The 16,844-nt window shown below is 41.3% G+C and overlaps 1 protein-coding gene across 1 annotated transcript; it reads right to left on the bottom strand.

Annotated features, from left to right (window-relative positions):
- Positions 1–259: 259 nt before the first annotated feature.
- gpr12 (G protein-coupled receptor 12) lies at positions 260–16,331 on the bottom strand. Its single transcript, XM_035412406.1, has 2 exons — positions 15,963–16,331; positions 260–7,050 (listed from the first exon to the last, which is right to left on the bottom strand). The coding sequence occupies exon 2, from the start codon at positions 7,036–7,038 to the stop codon at positions 6,022–6,024; it is 1,017 nt and encodes a 338-aa protein (XP_035268297.1). The 5' UTR covers positions 7,039–7,050; positions 15,963–16,331; the 3' UTR covers positions 260–6,021.
- Between the last annotated feature and the right edge of the window lie 513 nt (positions 16,332–16,844).

Raw genomic sequence — 16,844 nt, 5'->3', positions numbered from 1 at the left:
TGTGAGCTCAGATAACACCCTTAAATACCTGGAACACACTGTTTCTGCTATTCCATCAGTCAAGTGACTGTCTGCATCGTTCTGACTGCCCATGGAAACAATAAAACTGTGGTAGCAGTCTCCATGGAAACTGTGTATCTTTGGTATCTGTCTCCATGGAAATTGAACACCTTAGATGCTGGTTTCCATGGAATTCATAGAAATTATAGCTTGAGTCTCAATGGAAGGTGAATAGCTCAGAAACTGAAACACGACTGAGTTTGTGGAAAAAAAAGGTTTATTGATAATGCACAGCACATTATTTGATACAAAATTAACCAGATCTCTCAAGTCAACTAGAGAGATAATAATGATGACAATGAGCACAAAAAATATACATCACTGATCAGCACAATGTCATACAATGTCTTGGTTAATTAGTGCACATTGATTAGTACACATTGATTATCGCGTATAGTTTATTTTGCAGATACGTAATCGGTTGTGCCATTTCTGGTTGAAAAGTAAAGTGCATTTCACAGTTTAACACACTTATACACAATGCTACTGAAGCGCCCCCCCCCCCATCCACCCCCCATCCCCAAAAACATACACACACAAACACACTCACTGGGCATGCTCTGTACAAGGAGCTCACAGCAGCACATGGCTCTGCCTGCTCAGGAAGCCCCAACCCAGGAAGTGGGGTGTGAAATTCATAGGCAGTTACAGTCATTCAGGCAGTGCAGTCCCACAGGGTGTATGCATGTATGTATATGCGTGAAAGCGTACACACATGCATGACTTTGTGGGACAATTTTCTTCTGTGTTGGAGTAAGAAGACGCATTGAAATGTAGATTTTTCTGTGCTAAGAGAGTTACAGAGCACACAGACCCAGGACTCCAACCAAAGCACCTGACTGAGGTGGTTACCTCTCTGCTGTTCTTGTGTGAGTCAGGCTGGGGTACCGTTGTTTGAGGAATACGAGGCGCATGCAGCCTGGACAGGAAGTACTTCCTTACTTTATAAAGAAGAAAACATGTAGCCTTAAGAACAAATAACGTTTTCACATGTGAAAATCACAAGAAAATGTCACATGCACTGGACATTTTTGTGTGATTGGATTTTCTCACGTGAATGTAAATTTCCACATGCGATAACAAAACCTGGGACATGAAACTGTGAAATTCTACATTTTTAAATGGGACTTGACTTTTTCAAATGTGAACTACATTTTTGACATGTGAAAACAAAACATGTGACTGGAAATAGCATAGGTTACCTTTTCCCACTCTCACTTTATAAGTGGGATTATTTTTATAGTTCACATGTTTGGTGTTCACATGAGGTTTTTGAACACATTATTTTTTTGTAAGGGCATGTTCTATGATTTAAGGAAAAAAAAAAGTTCCTCAGATGACCTGTGTTCAGGTCAGGCAATCTTGGCCATCCTGTATGTCTGAGGAGTAACCATGGAGACCAAAATAAGTGGTCCCCTTTCAATACCAGGGTTGTGCACCATTCAGAATTAGATTGTGAATCCCTCTTTAACTCCAAAACAATTCTTGAATTTGAACTGATGGCAGCAAACAGGATGATGAATTGCAATTCAATTTTAAATTAAGGAAGTGAAATTAAAACTCAATTAAATTCAATTAAATTCATACACAATGCTGCTAAAACATAAAGGTACGAAACATTCATCTTGCATGGATGCGATCACCCACTGCCTCAGTGGTTTTTTTAAATAGTTACTTCTATTGATACCTTTGGCACCCTGATAGTAAATCCTACATATTAGAACAGAATGGAACTTATCTACTAAATGTAATAAAAATGATTAATAAAATGCATTCAGGCCAAAAATTATTTTATCAAATCCATCATATTGTGGTATAACTTCTTATTTATTGAGACTACCTAGATTATGTCCATTCTAATGAAAGAATACACACAATGCCATATGAACTTAATATGCAAATAAGTAATGCCTTAAGTGTCTGTAAAACATTCAATTGGAAATGAAAGGGATTGTGGCTTAAAATATGTAACAGAATTCTCTATGAGGTCTACAACACAACTGTTTAAAACAGCATTAATCTTAATAGGTACAGAAATGAAAAACTATTACTTGTGATTATACACAAAAATAGATGGGAATCATTTCTAGAAATGAATTATATAATTTTTGGTATTTTGTGGTAAACTATGTTAGATGTAATGAAGTTCTCTTGTTGCATGACTGATTCCACTTCATGTCATTTCAATTCAAATTCCACTATAACTTCCTGTGAGGTGTGGCCAACTCAACTGAAATTCCAACTCATGAATTAAATGGGAGCAAATCCAAAAATTCTGAATTATGCACAACCCTGCTCAATATTGCACAACCTACTGGCTAAGAGCAGGGCATTGTGGGCTAAAGACAGTGAAGCCCTGCTGGTGAGTAGTGATATATGACAACCTCACACCCTTCCAGCTCTGCAACTCGACAGAAGAGAGGACCTACATTGGACAATGGGCCTCAGTATCACATCAACAGGAACAAATATTCCATAATCAGTACTTCACATTCAGAAGGTATATTCGGTGTCCATTTACAATATCAAAATTTAATAGGCAAGCTGGAAAAAATATAAACTATATTTAAAAAAATATTACAAAATAGATTCTTGTTGAACGATCTGAGGTGTGACATCACATTCTACACATGAAGTGATGGTTCTCTCCTCACCTTGACCCGCCCAACCCACACACTCACAGACCCACCAGGCTAAAATGCAATCACGCATGCACCATTCAGGGCAGTGAGTTAATTCAGGTAATATTTTCCAGGTGGATAGGTAGGGGGAGGTGTCCACTTTCTTCAGGATAACTGGAAGACCCCCAGCCCTTCCTCTGGGGAAACAGGAAGGTTCCTCAGCGCAACAGGAAGTCAACCTAGCATTCAGAAAATGGTGGATCAAGGGATTGGGTCCCAGTTTCAGTCACTGGCTTGGCTTTAGTCATTGGCCGAAGGGTTCTACAGCGGCAATATCTAACCAATCGGCTTAATACAGAGTGGAAAAAATCTTGAGGCACACCCAGATTCTCCACAGATCCCAATGACTACTCAACTCCCAATATGTTTTGCATGTACTCAAACATCTTCCATATAATAACAATGCTGTGCATGCACATGCCAACATAAACACACAGAAGTGAAAAGTAGCAAGCTGAAATCTGCTGCCTGTTGTTATTATCTCCCCCTTGCAGAAGTAAACAGACTGTACATCCATAGTGCAGAATATAATGGGATGTTCCTTCATGGGAGCAGAATATGGGGTTTTCTTCTCATGGCGGGATTCTACGCTATGAGCTCCACGTCTTGGTCCGGCCAAATCCCAAGCTCTGGGTCGGCCTCACACTTTGCAGGTGGTGTGTTAGATTCTGGATCTGGCAGAACTGATTGTTCTGATGTTAGGAATGCAAAGGCTCTTGGGCTTTATTTCTACAGAGAGGGCAAGAGGGTGGGGTATATATTTTTTGGTGTTATTGCTGTTAGATAATCCTGTAGTCCATTTCAAACTCAGCACATAGTTATTGCTAACTGGCCTTTGCCATGAGGATGAGACTAGTTAACCCCACCCTCCCCACCATCAAGAAGCAGGGGTGTGGCTAGTGACTGGAATAGCTGGTGTCTGGGCTGAATGGATGAATCTGAATGTATTCTGAATTACAGCTATTTCTGAATCTTGCCTGGTTCTAAATATTAACAAGTTCTGAATATACTTGGTTTATTTAAATAATTTAGTCCCAGCCACCAGGACCTGAGTATTACAAATAGTTATTCACATTTCAGGTTTTCCTTGATTTTATAAAAAACATTTATCAAGTTGTTCATAAATACGACTTTTCCAGATATTCTTCTGGTGCGAAAAAGTTGTGCCACTCTTGTTTAGTTCAGTCGTATCTTTACTGTTAATTTATTTTAACAGTAATTAATTATGAAACGTACTGATACGGGCAGTGTAGTGTTAAAATAAAAGGTCACAGGTTCAATTCTCAGGTCGGACATTGTACTCTTGAGCAAGGTACTTAACCTGCATTGCTTTAGTATATATCCAGCTGTATAAATGGATACAATGTAAATGCAATGTAAAAAGTTGTGTAAGTTGCTCTGGATAACTGCATCTGTTAAATGCCTGTAATGTAATAAATCCCCTATTAATATTTGGAAGTTTCATGGGTATATCCTTATAAGGCAGTGTCTTTTTATTACATTTAAGAAAATGTACAGAGCAAATTGAACTGAAAAATGAAAGGTTGCCAGGTATACAGTGTGGGTTGCTGTAGGGTGGGGTACTGCAAATGTTAACTGTGTGCCTTCACCATGATGGAGGCACGGTGGTACTGACATTCTGCCTTTTTTGGTCACAGTAAATGACAGCATGTTATTTTACTGTTGCAAATTTGCTACCTATCATTTGACTCAGTGGCTCTTTGAAGAACACATCAAAAAAACAAATAAAAATATACATTTTGTTTTTGGGGGAGGCATTCCAGATACTGCCAACTGTGAAACTATTAATTTGGTAACCATAGCAAGAGTGAGAATACGGTGCAGCCTGTGGGTATTGCGTGTCTCTTGCAGCTCCATTCAGGGGTTTTGCAGCATTTGAGACAATGGATTCAGTGTCCTAAATAGTTCCAAAAATCTAAAGTCGCATTCCTGAAACCCATTAAAAATACATTCAGTACACCCTATCTCTGAATTTCAATGCATAAAATCCTGCTTTTTACAAAACACTTTATGCACAGAAAGAAATGGTTAATTGTTTTAGACAGTAAAGCATCTATTTGGAACGCCACTGAAATAATCACAGATGTGAGAGATGAATACATGAATATTTGCACCTGTTTTTGTCTGGTCTTCAATTACACTAGCTGCGTTTCTAAAACTACAATTAAGTATTCTTAAATAGCTTTACAAAGCAAGTTTTTTGGGGGAGTGAGTAGCTAAACCGCCATATATAAGCACAAATTTATTGCCGCATTGGTCCGCCAGGGAAGTGGACTGGTCTCGGTAACGCCGACTGGTGGAGAGAGCACATGCACCTGGGCTGCGTTAACTAATCTCTCCACAGTTTGGGGCTGAGACTCGGAGTACACACCGAGAGAGCGAGTTTCAGTTTTGTTTGTCGGAGCACGTGACAAAGAAAGTTAACCGCCACTGAGAAGCTGGCCAGCTAGGAGCGGCGAGCTGAAAAGCTGTTGCTCCATTTTACTTTCTTTTGTCTTTGATATTTTAGTTTATTGTTTTTGCCCGGAACCCGTGAGAGGGAAGGTGTTCGTAAATTTATTTTTCCAACAGTCCACTCACGGAACAGCCACATCTCCCTCACAGGGGTGTCACACCGCCGTGTAACATTTATATTATAAAAAGGGATTTTATGCTTTTTCCTCACATTAGTCCAGTGTTAATTAGCAGTTTCCTGAATGTTATACATTGGGACTCACATGAGGATCGTGATTCAAATGGTAAAGACATGCAGGAAGGGCAATGCACCTCTCTTTGGAGGGATGAGAAGTGCAGAGCAGAGTGCTGGCTATTTTTAGCATGGGGTTCTTAGCTTTCAGAGCACGTACTGTACTGAACGCAGGAGATGAGAAGGGTGCACACACCCTGCCTGCAGCACCAGGTGCCCCCATCAGCCCCACTTTTCATTCAGCATGCCAGAGGAGAAATACCTGACTGCAAGAGCTGAACAAAAAAGCCTAAGATGCCAATTATGTACAGAATATATACAGACAATAAAGCTCATCTCCCTCCCTTACAGTTAGGGTCTGTTAGGGGGAGGTGTGTGGGAGTAAGTGTTGCATGTGTGGGGATGGGGAAGACGCTTAGCCAGAAGAACAGCCCTTATCCCTCATCCTTGTGTGGGTACACAGCAAAGTAGGTGCAAATGCTGTCTCGCTCCTCTCCCTTTCTTCGGTATCAGTGTGATCACCCTGGCCAGCTCTCTGGCCAAATCTGGCAGGGGCCTAGAGCTGGACTTGGATCAGACGTCACTAGGCGTGCGAGCACGCTGGGCCACACTAGCAGGAACACATCCACAGCAGACCAGCCACAGCGCCCGCTGAATCTCCTGGTTGCGAAAGGCATAGATGAGCGGGTTAATGATGGAGTTGTAGGTGGCAGGTACTAGGGTGGCATAGGTGTAGAGGGGTGGGTAGGTATAGTCTCCCACCAGGGAATAGACGGTGAAGGGCATCCAACAGGCTGCAAAGGTGCCCAGGATGAGGGCCAGGGTGGACACTCCCTTGCGGGTGGTGACGTAGTGGGGCGTAGCCGTGAGGAAATGGTGTTGCAGTGCAATCTGGTGGGCGTGGTGCAGGACTATTTTACAGATCTGCACGTAGAGCTGTAGCATTAGGCCGAACAGCAGCAGGAAGGAGACCGATAGCACCGCTACATTGTTCTTGGTCAGTGGCCGCACCACGCTGCAGGTAGACTCTGCTCCCAGGCAATTGACGCCAGTGACAGGCAACAAGCCCAGGCAGAGCGACACGCCCCACAGCAGCACCAGCATGGTGTAGGTGAAGGTTAGTGTGCGCTCAGAGTTGTAGGTGAGGGCATAGTACAGAGACAGGTAACGATCAATTGTGATGGCCAGCAGGCTGAAGATGGAAGCAGAGAAGGATGCTACCACCAACCCCACTGTCAGCAGCTGGGTGGGATCGGAGTGCAGCAGGTAGGCAAAGAAGAAGTGCAGGACGAGGCCCAGGCCAGCCAGGAGGTCAGCCAGTGCCAGGCTGCCGATGAGCAGGAACATGGGGGCACGCAGGGCAGGGTTATGCCAGATGACCAGCACCACTAGGCCATTCTCACAGGCAATCAGCGCTCCTGATGTGCACAGCACCACATCCCAGGGGTTCACCAGCCACTCGGGGGACTGGGGGGATACAGCTGCCGGGGAGAACGTTGCTGCGGTGATGTTCTCAGTTACTGCCCCCGTGCTGGCCCAGATGGGGTCAGGAGTCATCCAGCTGGGGGTTACTGGCGACTCCTCACTCATAGTGCCCCCCGTCTGAGAAGAGAGTGACAGCAGATTCAGATTACATACACACTCCTCATATGCACTAAGGTTCTAACATGACTGTGGTTAAAAACTTAAAATGAATAAAGAAAAATGAACACAAAATGAACACTTTCTGTTACGTATCTGAAAAACAGATACATTTTTTAGTACACACACTCACAAACCCTCTTGCTCAAACACAAATACACATGCTCCAGTAACACACATGCCAAAATAAGGCACACATACATAAACTATTTACTAACAGTCACAAATTTGTAAGACAATGCAGCTGTTACAAATGCAAGAAAGGAAGTTCAAAGTAAAATGAGTTTGAAACAGCAAAAAATTGAGCTTGCTTGCAGGCATGTTCATTGATGTCTCATGGTGAAATTAGAAGAGTGGCTCTGCCATAATTAATGAACTTTTGTTTACATACTGACTGTGCCATCAATGTAAAAAAAAAAAGAAAAAAACCTTTTTCTTTTTTAAATCACCCAAACCTCCTAAAACGTTGCAATTGCCTTTTAATTCACACAAAAACATACATCCACACCAGTGACGTAGCTGACGTAGTGTCTGGGTTAACAAACAGTTGTGGCACACGCTTTGTGATCTCCAGAAAAGCAGACCGATGCCCATCAAGCATAATGGCTTGTGTTCTGCCAACCACTTACAAGCATTTTCATCAAAACCAAAGGATTTGAGCCTATCTAAAAGAATTTTGTGGTCTACCGTATCAAAGGCGTTTAACAAGTCAACAAACAAGGCAAATGCTCTTTCCTGTCCAGGAAACAGAAAATGTAATTTACTGATTTACAGGTTGCAGTCAAAGTACTGTGATCAGGCCAGAAACCGGACTGATGGGAATTTAAAATACTGTGATAGGAAAAAAATGAATGAATTTGAATATCAATTTAGCAGGATTACCACCACAATCAGACAGTGTTTTAACAAAGTAGGATGATTTAGCATTTCTAAGTGAAAAGACCGTTTCATGTCAAACATGCAAATGGTGCAAATCCTACACAGTCTGAAAATGCTATGGGTGTGACTCAGAAAAGCACTTTGCTTATTCATCCAAATTCCCTGCTGTCAATATGATCTGAAAATCAAGTAGGGAAATGGAGCACTTTGCTAAGGTATGTCATTCTAGTCAAAAGCATGTCAGGCAGATTTAAGTGCTTGAGCTCACTGTACTATACATAACAAGCCCTGTTCCAAATAAAATAATCTGTGATGTTGACATAGGCCCAGCCACTATGCAAAAGTCAGTAAATCTGGTTGTAGATACTGGATCATCAGTTGCAATACTGCCAGAGGAGGTGTATCAGAAATCCTTTCTTGACATAGCACTGAAACCTACTGATGTGCGTCTGGTGACCTAATAAAAAGACAGTATCACTGTTCTTGGTTGCCTGGATACACATGTGCACCATGACGGACGCTCAGCTCCAGCTTCCTTTTACACTGTTCAGACAGGCACACCATTAGTGGGCATGGATTTCATAGTGGCATTGAAAATGTGCATTTCTGTTAATAAAGTGCTGACCTCAGCCAAACAGTCCATCATGGAAGTAAACACTCCACCTGCACGTACCGGCTGTGCTACCAACTTTGTGCATAAGGTGGAAGCACATGATGATGTAAAGCTTGTACAACAGAAACTTAGATGGTTACCATTTTCGGTAAGAGAAGCTGTTTCGCCAGAGCTGAAATGGCTACTTGATGCAGACATCATCGAGAGAGTCAACACATGCCAAAACAACAAAAGTCATCAGGAGGAGTGCAGATGTGTCGACCTCAGGGGGCCCAACAAAGCCATAATCAGAGATATCTCAATCCACATATGTTCTCCGAGGTGAGAGGGGCAACCATGTTTTCAACTATTGACCTTGCCATTGTATACAACCAGATTTCTCTGCATTAGGCCAGCACAGACCTGGACTGAGTAAAACCCTGAACAGCTCTTTTTACTTCAATCTGTATTACATATTTGGGACGGTTCCAGATTTTTCTCAGTGCAGTTACCTCGTTTGTCCTGGTTTGTGAAACAAGACCCAGATGGCCTTTTGAACCCACAATGGATTTTTCAGATACAAACGAGTATCTTTTGGGTTATAACCTCTGTTCCAACAGCATTTCAAAAACTGTTGTTGGTTGCACAACTGTCTAAGGTGTATTCCTGCCTCTCACCCAATGCATTCTGGGATAGGCTCCAGCACCTCACACAACCCTGACCAGGCATAAGCGGGTATAGATAATGGATAGATGGATGTTAGCTGCGCTGAAAGGTTTACCTGGAGTCTAGTCATATCGGGATGACATTGTGTACTCTGCCTGTACCGAACATAAAGTAAAACATGCTTGAAAAGCTGCCCTACACAGGCTGTAGGAACAAAAACAAATGAACAAAGACAAATTAAACTTCTACCAAGAAAAGCAGAGTTTCTACAAGGATGGTCTGCAGTCGAGTGATGACCACATCACCGCCATCTGTGATCATGATGCTCCAGCTCCCAGTGACACTGCATCCCTCAGGTCTTTCCTTGGCCTGACGGTGTGGTACGCCAGGTTTATTCCGAACCATACCACCATCGTGGACCAATGAGAAACCTGCTATGTAAAGCCTACATTCACATGGACTACTGATGCACAGAAAAGTTTCCAGCGAGTCAAATTACTTATCACTGACAGCTCAGCACTTGCCCTGTTTGACCAGTCACTGCCTACGATCCCACAGATGCCCCAGACTATAGCACCAAAGGGGTTTTCATGCAGCTACACCCATTCAATATTAAACATACTGTACCTTTTGCTTCCTGCACCTTGACCTCTACTGAGCAGAAATATTCAGTGGCAGAAAAGGAGGTCTTTGGCACAGATGCCAAATGTGCCAAATTTATTGACATATTTCCAGTTCAAATGAGCCCGCAGCTGGCAACTTAAAGCCTAGAGAATACAGCGTATGATTGATGACAATATAAATATGTTACCTCCCATTTTTAATTAGTTCCCTTAGAGAAAGATTTATTGTTGTTTCTCATCTTTTCAAGAACTGTAAGTTATAAAGCTTGCTGAATAAAATGTGCATTCTTCAGAGAACTGCAGATTCTGTGTTCTCTCCATGATACCATGTATTAAAGCATAACCTTGATTGACGTCTCTGTGTAGAATGTTATTACACTAGAGTTATTCCTCATCCCAGATTAATTTAGCTAAGTGTTGATAAAGCTGCCTATAAAAGAACACTGCATGCTAGCCAATTCCCTGACAGCTAGTCTAGCAATGCTGTCACTCTGTAAAAGATCCACATAGACAGCTAATTTTTTTTAATTGTTTTAAATGACTGAGGTAACCTATAGCCAGGGCCACCAGTTTGTCTTCCCTTGTTTTCTCGCTTTGTACTTCAGTCCTTAGCCAGCTAGAGGTCATGATGGCCTATTTGTCAAACCACTTCTCAAATGATTATCCAAATTGCACCACCTCAATCATCTAGGTTGATAAAGTAATTGACACTAATTAAGCACATACAACAATTGACAGTGCTGTTTACAAGTGACACTAATGTAAAATTCAGCTTGATTCCTTACTACCATGGACATGCTGCAGTATTTTAAATGCAGTACAGGCAGGAGCGTGTTAGTTACTGCAGTGATACTCGATCCTAGATTCCTGCCTGACTCTCCCCATATGAGATCAACTAATTGTTTTTTTTAATAAATAAGTTTACAACTCTACAATAAGTTTCTTGACTGGGCCATTGGAGTGCCTATGGGGACCTCCGGAGGATGACAACTGAAATACAAGTTTAATTCCTTGCAGGTGACGTAGTGGAGACAAACTGGTGGTCCTACCTATAGCTTCTATGCACTGATCTAGGCTATTACTATGTAAGAAATTATTTGTTCATTTGTTCAATTATTATTTATTATTATTTACTATTATTATTACTTAACTCAAACTCGGTCCTGTGGGCCCCTGTGAAGGCTGGTTTTCGTTCCAGCCACAATTTCAATCCCAAAATTTTAACAAGCTCTTAATTTTTCTTGATTAGGTGCTTTCAGGTTTTAGAGAAGGGGTCCCCAATCTTATCCATAAAGGATCAGTGTGGGTGTCGGCTTTTGTTTCACCAAGCAGGAACAATCCTGATTCTACTAATCAGCCACTAGAGTCTTCGCTAAGAACCTTGATTAGTAGAATCAGGTATGTTCTATAAATAATAATCAGTTGTTGTTGGTCACATCTTAGTAAGAGTTCTGTTTTTAATACAGTCTTACACTTTGTGTATTTAACTTACTTTTATGTATTTTTAATGCATTTTCTTGAGATATTGTGTTTGTTTACATTTTGTCCAGACAGACGTCATTCACTGCTATTCATGTTGAAATGGTGTGGAAAAACACTCTATGAGACTTGAAAGTTGCTAGATATAGGTAATTCAGCCTTTTGAAAATTACTACGCCTTTTATTTTATCTAAAATTACTGCATTATTCTAATACAAGCCAATTCAAATTTGCGCATAATATCAAGTTCAAGAGCGTCTCATTTAGGCATACGCCGACCTCAATAACAAGCACCCTCTGTTTCTAGTTTTCGCGCAAGGAACACGTTTCCTTGGCTGCATCCCATTGGCCAAAACATCTCTGGCTGGCTCTGATTGGACTTTGTAATCAGGAAGCAGTAAAGACACAAGTCTGAGGTGTAACTTTCAGCCAATCGTTGACCTCGATGATTGTGCTTGTTATTTAAATTAAATTCTCGTGTAAGTATTTGGGGCTGCTGAGAATAAAACTCCTGCATTTTAAATTTGACTGCCTTTCCAAAGGGAGTCTATGAATGCTTGGTGCCAAACTCAAAGGAAGTAAGGTTCTATCTTTCATTTCCTTTCCTTGGCTCGCTCTATCTCCTTGGCCTCCTTCCTCTCTAAGCATGCCTCTAGCAGACCCCTGCTGTGGGTCATCTCCTGCCAGGATCTAGGCTGTGAACCAGACAGCTACAGTAGCCACACTCTCTCCCTCACTGTCAGACATATCTAACTGGACTCCTGGCCCTGTCTCAGACTCCTGCATCTCCTCCACCTGCTCATCTTCACTGCTGTGCATTCTATTTAAAAGCAGAAGAAATTAACAGACTTGCAATGCCACTCTGTTACTGTGTTTAGCGATAAGAAAGGCACAGCGTAGTCATGTCTTAGCCCTAACACTTGTCTTGTCTCTAGCCAACAAAGCCACCTTTTCCCTCCTGAACTCTCACTACAATAAAACAAAAGGAGAGTTCAGGAGGGGAATTAAAGAGCATGCTTTCTGCCTTTAACAGAATGTGACAAACAGCATGCTCAAATTGTATTACTAAAATAATAAAACAGGCTACTACTGTCTGTCCATTTTTATTGATTTAAAGTTCGTTTTGAACACTTAGGTTGTAGCCTAACTGCGAGCTTTCACAATTATGACAGTTACCATCCATAGTCATTTGCATATGATTTCTGTTCAGCACTGTAGGTAGTGGATCCATTTAGCCTGTAATAGCTTTCACACCTTTGAAATTCAGTAGATTGTTCAAGGAAAGCCATGGCATCCATTAACTTTGGCCTTTTCTTCAGTTTCCCTCCAGCCTGGCCAATCCTGCTGCTCTCTTTCTCCTCCCTCTTTTTCTGGACATATGTGTCCCTGAGATTTTTCCAGTATTTCTTCATCTCTTACACTAAAGTGATAACCATAACCTAACAATACACCAAGTCATCTCAGCAAACAAACATTTTCAAATAAATTAGTTGACTGTATAAACTATAACAACTGAATAAGTTGTAACTTGTTCTGTATCAGTGTTCAGAAAATGCATACAGGACCGTGTGGCAGCACCTCTCTACCCTGCTCTTCTGCTCTTCTTTTCTCTCCCCCCAATGGTGGCTGTCCCTAACCAGCCCTGGTACATGTCGTCTCTATCTGCTATAGCCTACAGATAACACATACAGGAGCTATCCCTGACCCAAAATTAGCATACTACGTCAATAATACACACAACAATATCACATCTTGATTGATAAACTATTTATTTCTGAGAATGAAAATTTGGTTAGCCACCACATGACAAAAATGGTAAACAATCTAGCCAGTGACAACATGCATGAACTCTCCTACAATTTTAAAAGCAGATAAGTATTGTGTGCTAATCGCCAATATCTTGTGAACTGGAATCATGGCTATCTAACTGGCTAAAATAGTTGACAACTAGAAAACCTAACTTTCCTAACACCTGTTTTGCTTCCTGCAACTTGGATTACAACTATGAATATGTTCAGATCACTAGAAATGCAGATTGGGACCACGTTTTCTCATATTAACTTATTTAATAAGTCATATTAACATATTAATATACAAGGGGCACTTCCACAATATGATCTCAACTAAAGACAAGTTCCATTATAATGATCATGCTGCCCCCATTATAATACTGAAATTCCATTAATGCAATGACTGAATTATGTTTTTATGTCTTTTTAACATGTCTATTGATTGTTCAACCCATTTAATTAAGATGGATGAGAAGAAACAATGGGCTGAGTGTTGCTGTAAATATTTTGTAATGTATACGTGTAGTCAGCTTCAGATGTTTCCACAAGGCACAGGTGAAAATGTTATGTTACAAAACTGGCAAGTAGATGAGATCATTGACCTATTTTTGGAAGCTAAAGTGCCATAGAGTTGAATTCATGCTTACATTATGGTCTTAGTGTGGACACTATCTGGAATAAAAGAAAGGCCGCTGCACTAATCTCAATGGGTGGTCAATACACGTCTCCTTAGCGGCCAATGCTATAACTGGGCTAACTTGAATATATTTGCCGGGCACAGAAAAAAGCAAAGGTACTGAAACAACAGCTTCTGGAAGATAACAGACATTTTGTTTCTAGATAACTAGGTACAGAGTGGGACCAATATTTCGCCTAGCTCTTTTTATATACAGGTGCAAACATTTTGCTATTTCGATAATAGGTGCTTGAAAATCAGGCTAATAACATGTCGGAGCTCATCAGATAGCAAGTTCTGTGTATTGTAGTCATTTATACACCCACCATTTTCTTAGCTATGTTTTTCAAAACATTGTCCTTTAATGGGGGTGGGGTATTTGATGAAAACTTAAATCAATGGACTACAATGAATGGATTAGTTAACTATATAGCTAATGTAGTTATCTTCCAGACCTGCAGCTGCCAGAGGTGGCATTGAGACAGCAAAGAGTTTGTGTGGAGGGTGTGGGGGTGACAGGCAGGGGGAAAGCAAGATAGTTTCTGTAATAGTCTTCCACTAGCATATAGTATACACTACATAGTATTTTATACCTCTAAAGACCCATAATATCATTTGGTTACCAAGTGTCCTTTTGGAGTCTCCAAATGGCCTTTTTGGAAACCCGCCTAGACATAGCTTAGAAAAAACAATGCAGAATGCTCATTTTTGATGACATGGTATTGTCTTCAAATTTGTTGCAGTCCAGCCAAAAGTATATTGGAATATGCATAAGTGTACCCACTAACCAATCCTTTTTTTCAAGGTGGACTTGGATACACCCCATGTCCTGGCATAAAAAAACACAATTTTGGTTTCTGGCCTGCCTTTATTGTCTCCATATACTCATGATCCACTGATTGTACCTCTCTCTTGTAGAATGACCTCTTTCCTCTCTCTTTCCTTTAAAATTAAAATTGTAACAATACAACATATCACAATATTGAATTAATACCTTTTTACAGTCTATACTGCAGTCTATAACTGTAATAGAACAACTGAAATGGGCGCCTAACTTTATCTGATTAGCCTACAGCTGTCTCACTTCAGCTGTCACACACACATTTTCCCAAGAAAATGCAATTATCATGTGTATAAAATAATTATAAAACACTTATAAAACAACTGTTGCAAGTTGTTAACAAATAAATATGGGCTTGTTATTTAGAAGTGACAGATCATTGTCAGTGGGTTTACTATGCATTTATTCAGACCAGGCTATGCATTAGGTTAATCCCCAACCACAATTGTTACCTCAAACCAAATAAAAAGGATCTAGCTGATATCCTACTTTTGCTACACTAGGCAATGGGCATAATATTAAATTTCAGTAGCCTATGTAGTAACGTGGAATTTTATCATTTTATCTAAATTAATATCATGATAGAGTGGACTTGGGAAGGTGTGTGCGCGTGTGTGTGGGCGCGATTGACGGAGGCGGGCTAATTGCCCCCCCCCCCCCCCCCAAAATGAATACCTAGGGCTACGTCACTGATCCACACACCGCAGAAGCAGACATGCCTTAAAAAGCCACAGGAGGCAAAACATGATGAGCAAATGGACAGATCCACATACAGCTGTGCAAAAAAAAAATCAGAGCATCCCAAGCCAGTGAGCCGATAATATTGCAAATAATGACATAACATTAATAGCATTAATGGATGCAGTCATGCACATTATCAACGTAATCAGCATCATCATACTCAATCATAATTTAAGAAATCATATAGCGAAAAATAAAAAACAACAGCTTTAACGATAAGAATATATATATCCCGAGTGAGGCTTACATGAGGCTTAGACAACAGATCATTTTAACTAGCCCCTCTCTCCAATATATAGAAAGCATTTACGTTTACTCAAAGACTCGGTGTTAATTCTCCCAATTTCAGAGGCAGCGCACGATAGCCGCCTCCTCTCTGCCACCAGCGCCATACCGAAAATAACGCAACAAAATACCTCGCTCGTCTCGGCAGCAACACGTCCTCTACCGCCTCATCTTTATCATTTAGCATTAACCGCAAACGTGATTCATCCCCAGTATTATCATTAAAGCTGCCACATTTGCACTAAAAAATAATCTGGCACGTTCATTAATTCAGCCGAGAATTATTAATATTTCCGTTTACCTTGGTTTCTCACGGGAGGGTCAGTTGAACCCGGGACCTTGCTCTTTCGCCATGCTCTTGCCAGGGTTGTTCTCAGGTGCACGCAGGCGGCCAGCGGGCGGAGGGAGAGAGGGATAATGCGGCCGTAGGCTACAGTTCACGAGTCCTTTGTAATAAGGAGTACAGGGAGAGTGCTACGCCGACTGCACGAACATCACTGCCGACTGCGACTGTGGGAGGGGCAGAGGGGTAGAGGGGTGGGAGGATGCTGACCGAAAGAAATATATAGAAGCCACCAGACTGAGAAGCAAGTTCTGATCCCCTGCCGGTAGACAAGGTGGTGGTGACGCTCGCGTGCGCCAGCGTCTCAAGGACAGAGTCAAGAAGAGCGACCCCCATGCTGCACACTGGAGCGAGGGTGGGTGGGGTGTTTCTGATATTGAAATTACCAATGATGATGTGTAGCCTGTACAAGCCAACGTGAATCTGTGCTTACAATTCCTACTTAAAATTGACAAAATATTAACACTCGATTTCATTCAGATGAACATCCTTGCTGGCTTCTATCCAACCCATTCATGTTGATTACAATGCCCCTCTACAGTGAACTGCAAGATAGTGGCTTGCTTAAATATTCCAGCCCTTTCTGTTTTCACATTTTGTTGCTTCAGAGTTTAAAGGTCCCATATTTTAAAATCTGAGATTACCTAGTTTCAGTAATGATTGTGCAGTGTAGCATGATACTTACAATATGTGCTGATAAAATATGAACTCAGTTCTACAGTATATACAAATAAGGGTCCTTTTGGGTTCTATATACACTCCTGGGCAAAGAAAATGGGCCAAGCCCAAAATGGCTAAATATTAAGCTTTTATTGGTCTTAACAACAAATCATTGGTCAG

This window comes from Anguilla anguilla, chromosome 4 (assembly GCF_013347855.1).
Source record: "Anguilla anguilla isolate fAngAng1 chromosome 4, fAngAng1.pri, whole genome shotgun sequence".
NCBI lineage: Eukaryota > Metazoa > Chordata > Actinopteri > Anguilliformes > Anguillidae > Anguilla > Anguilla anguilla.
The sequence above is the reverse complement of the archived record's forward strand: the minus strand, read 5'-3'. Positions and strand labels throughout refer to the sequence as shown.

Bases quoted from the DNA above. Each gene is read 5' to 3' on its own strand.
- gpr12 (XM_035412406.1), bottom strand. From the start codon at position 7,038: ATGAGTGAGGAGTCGCCAGTAACCCCCAGCTGGATGACTCCTGACCCC.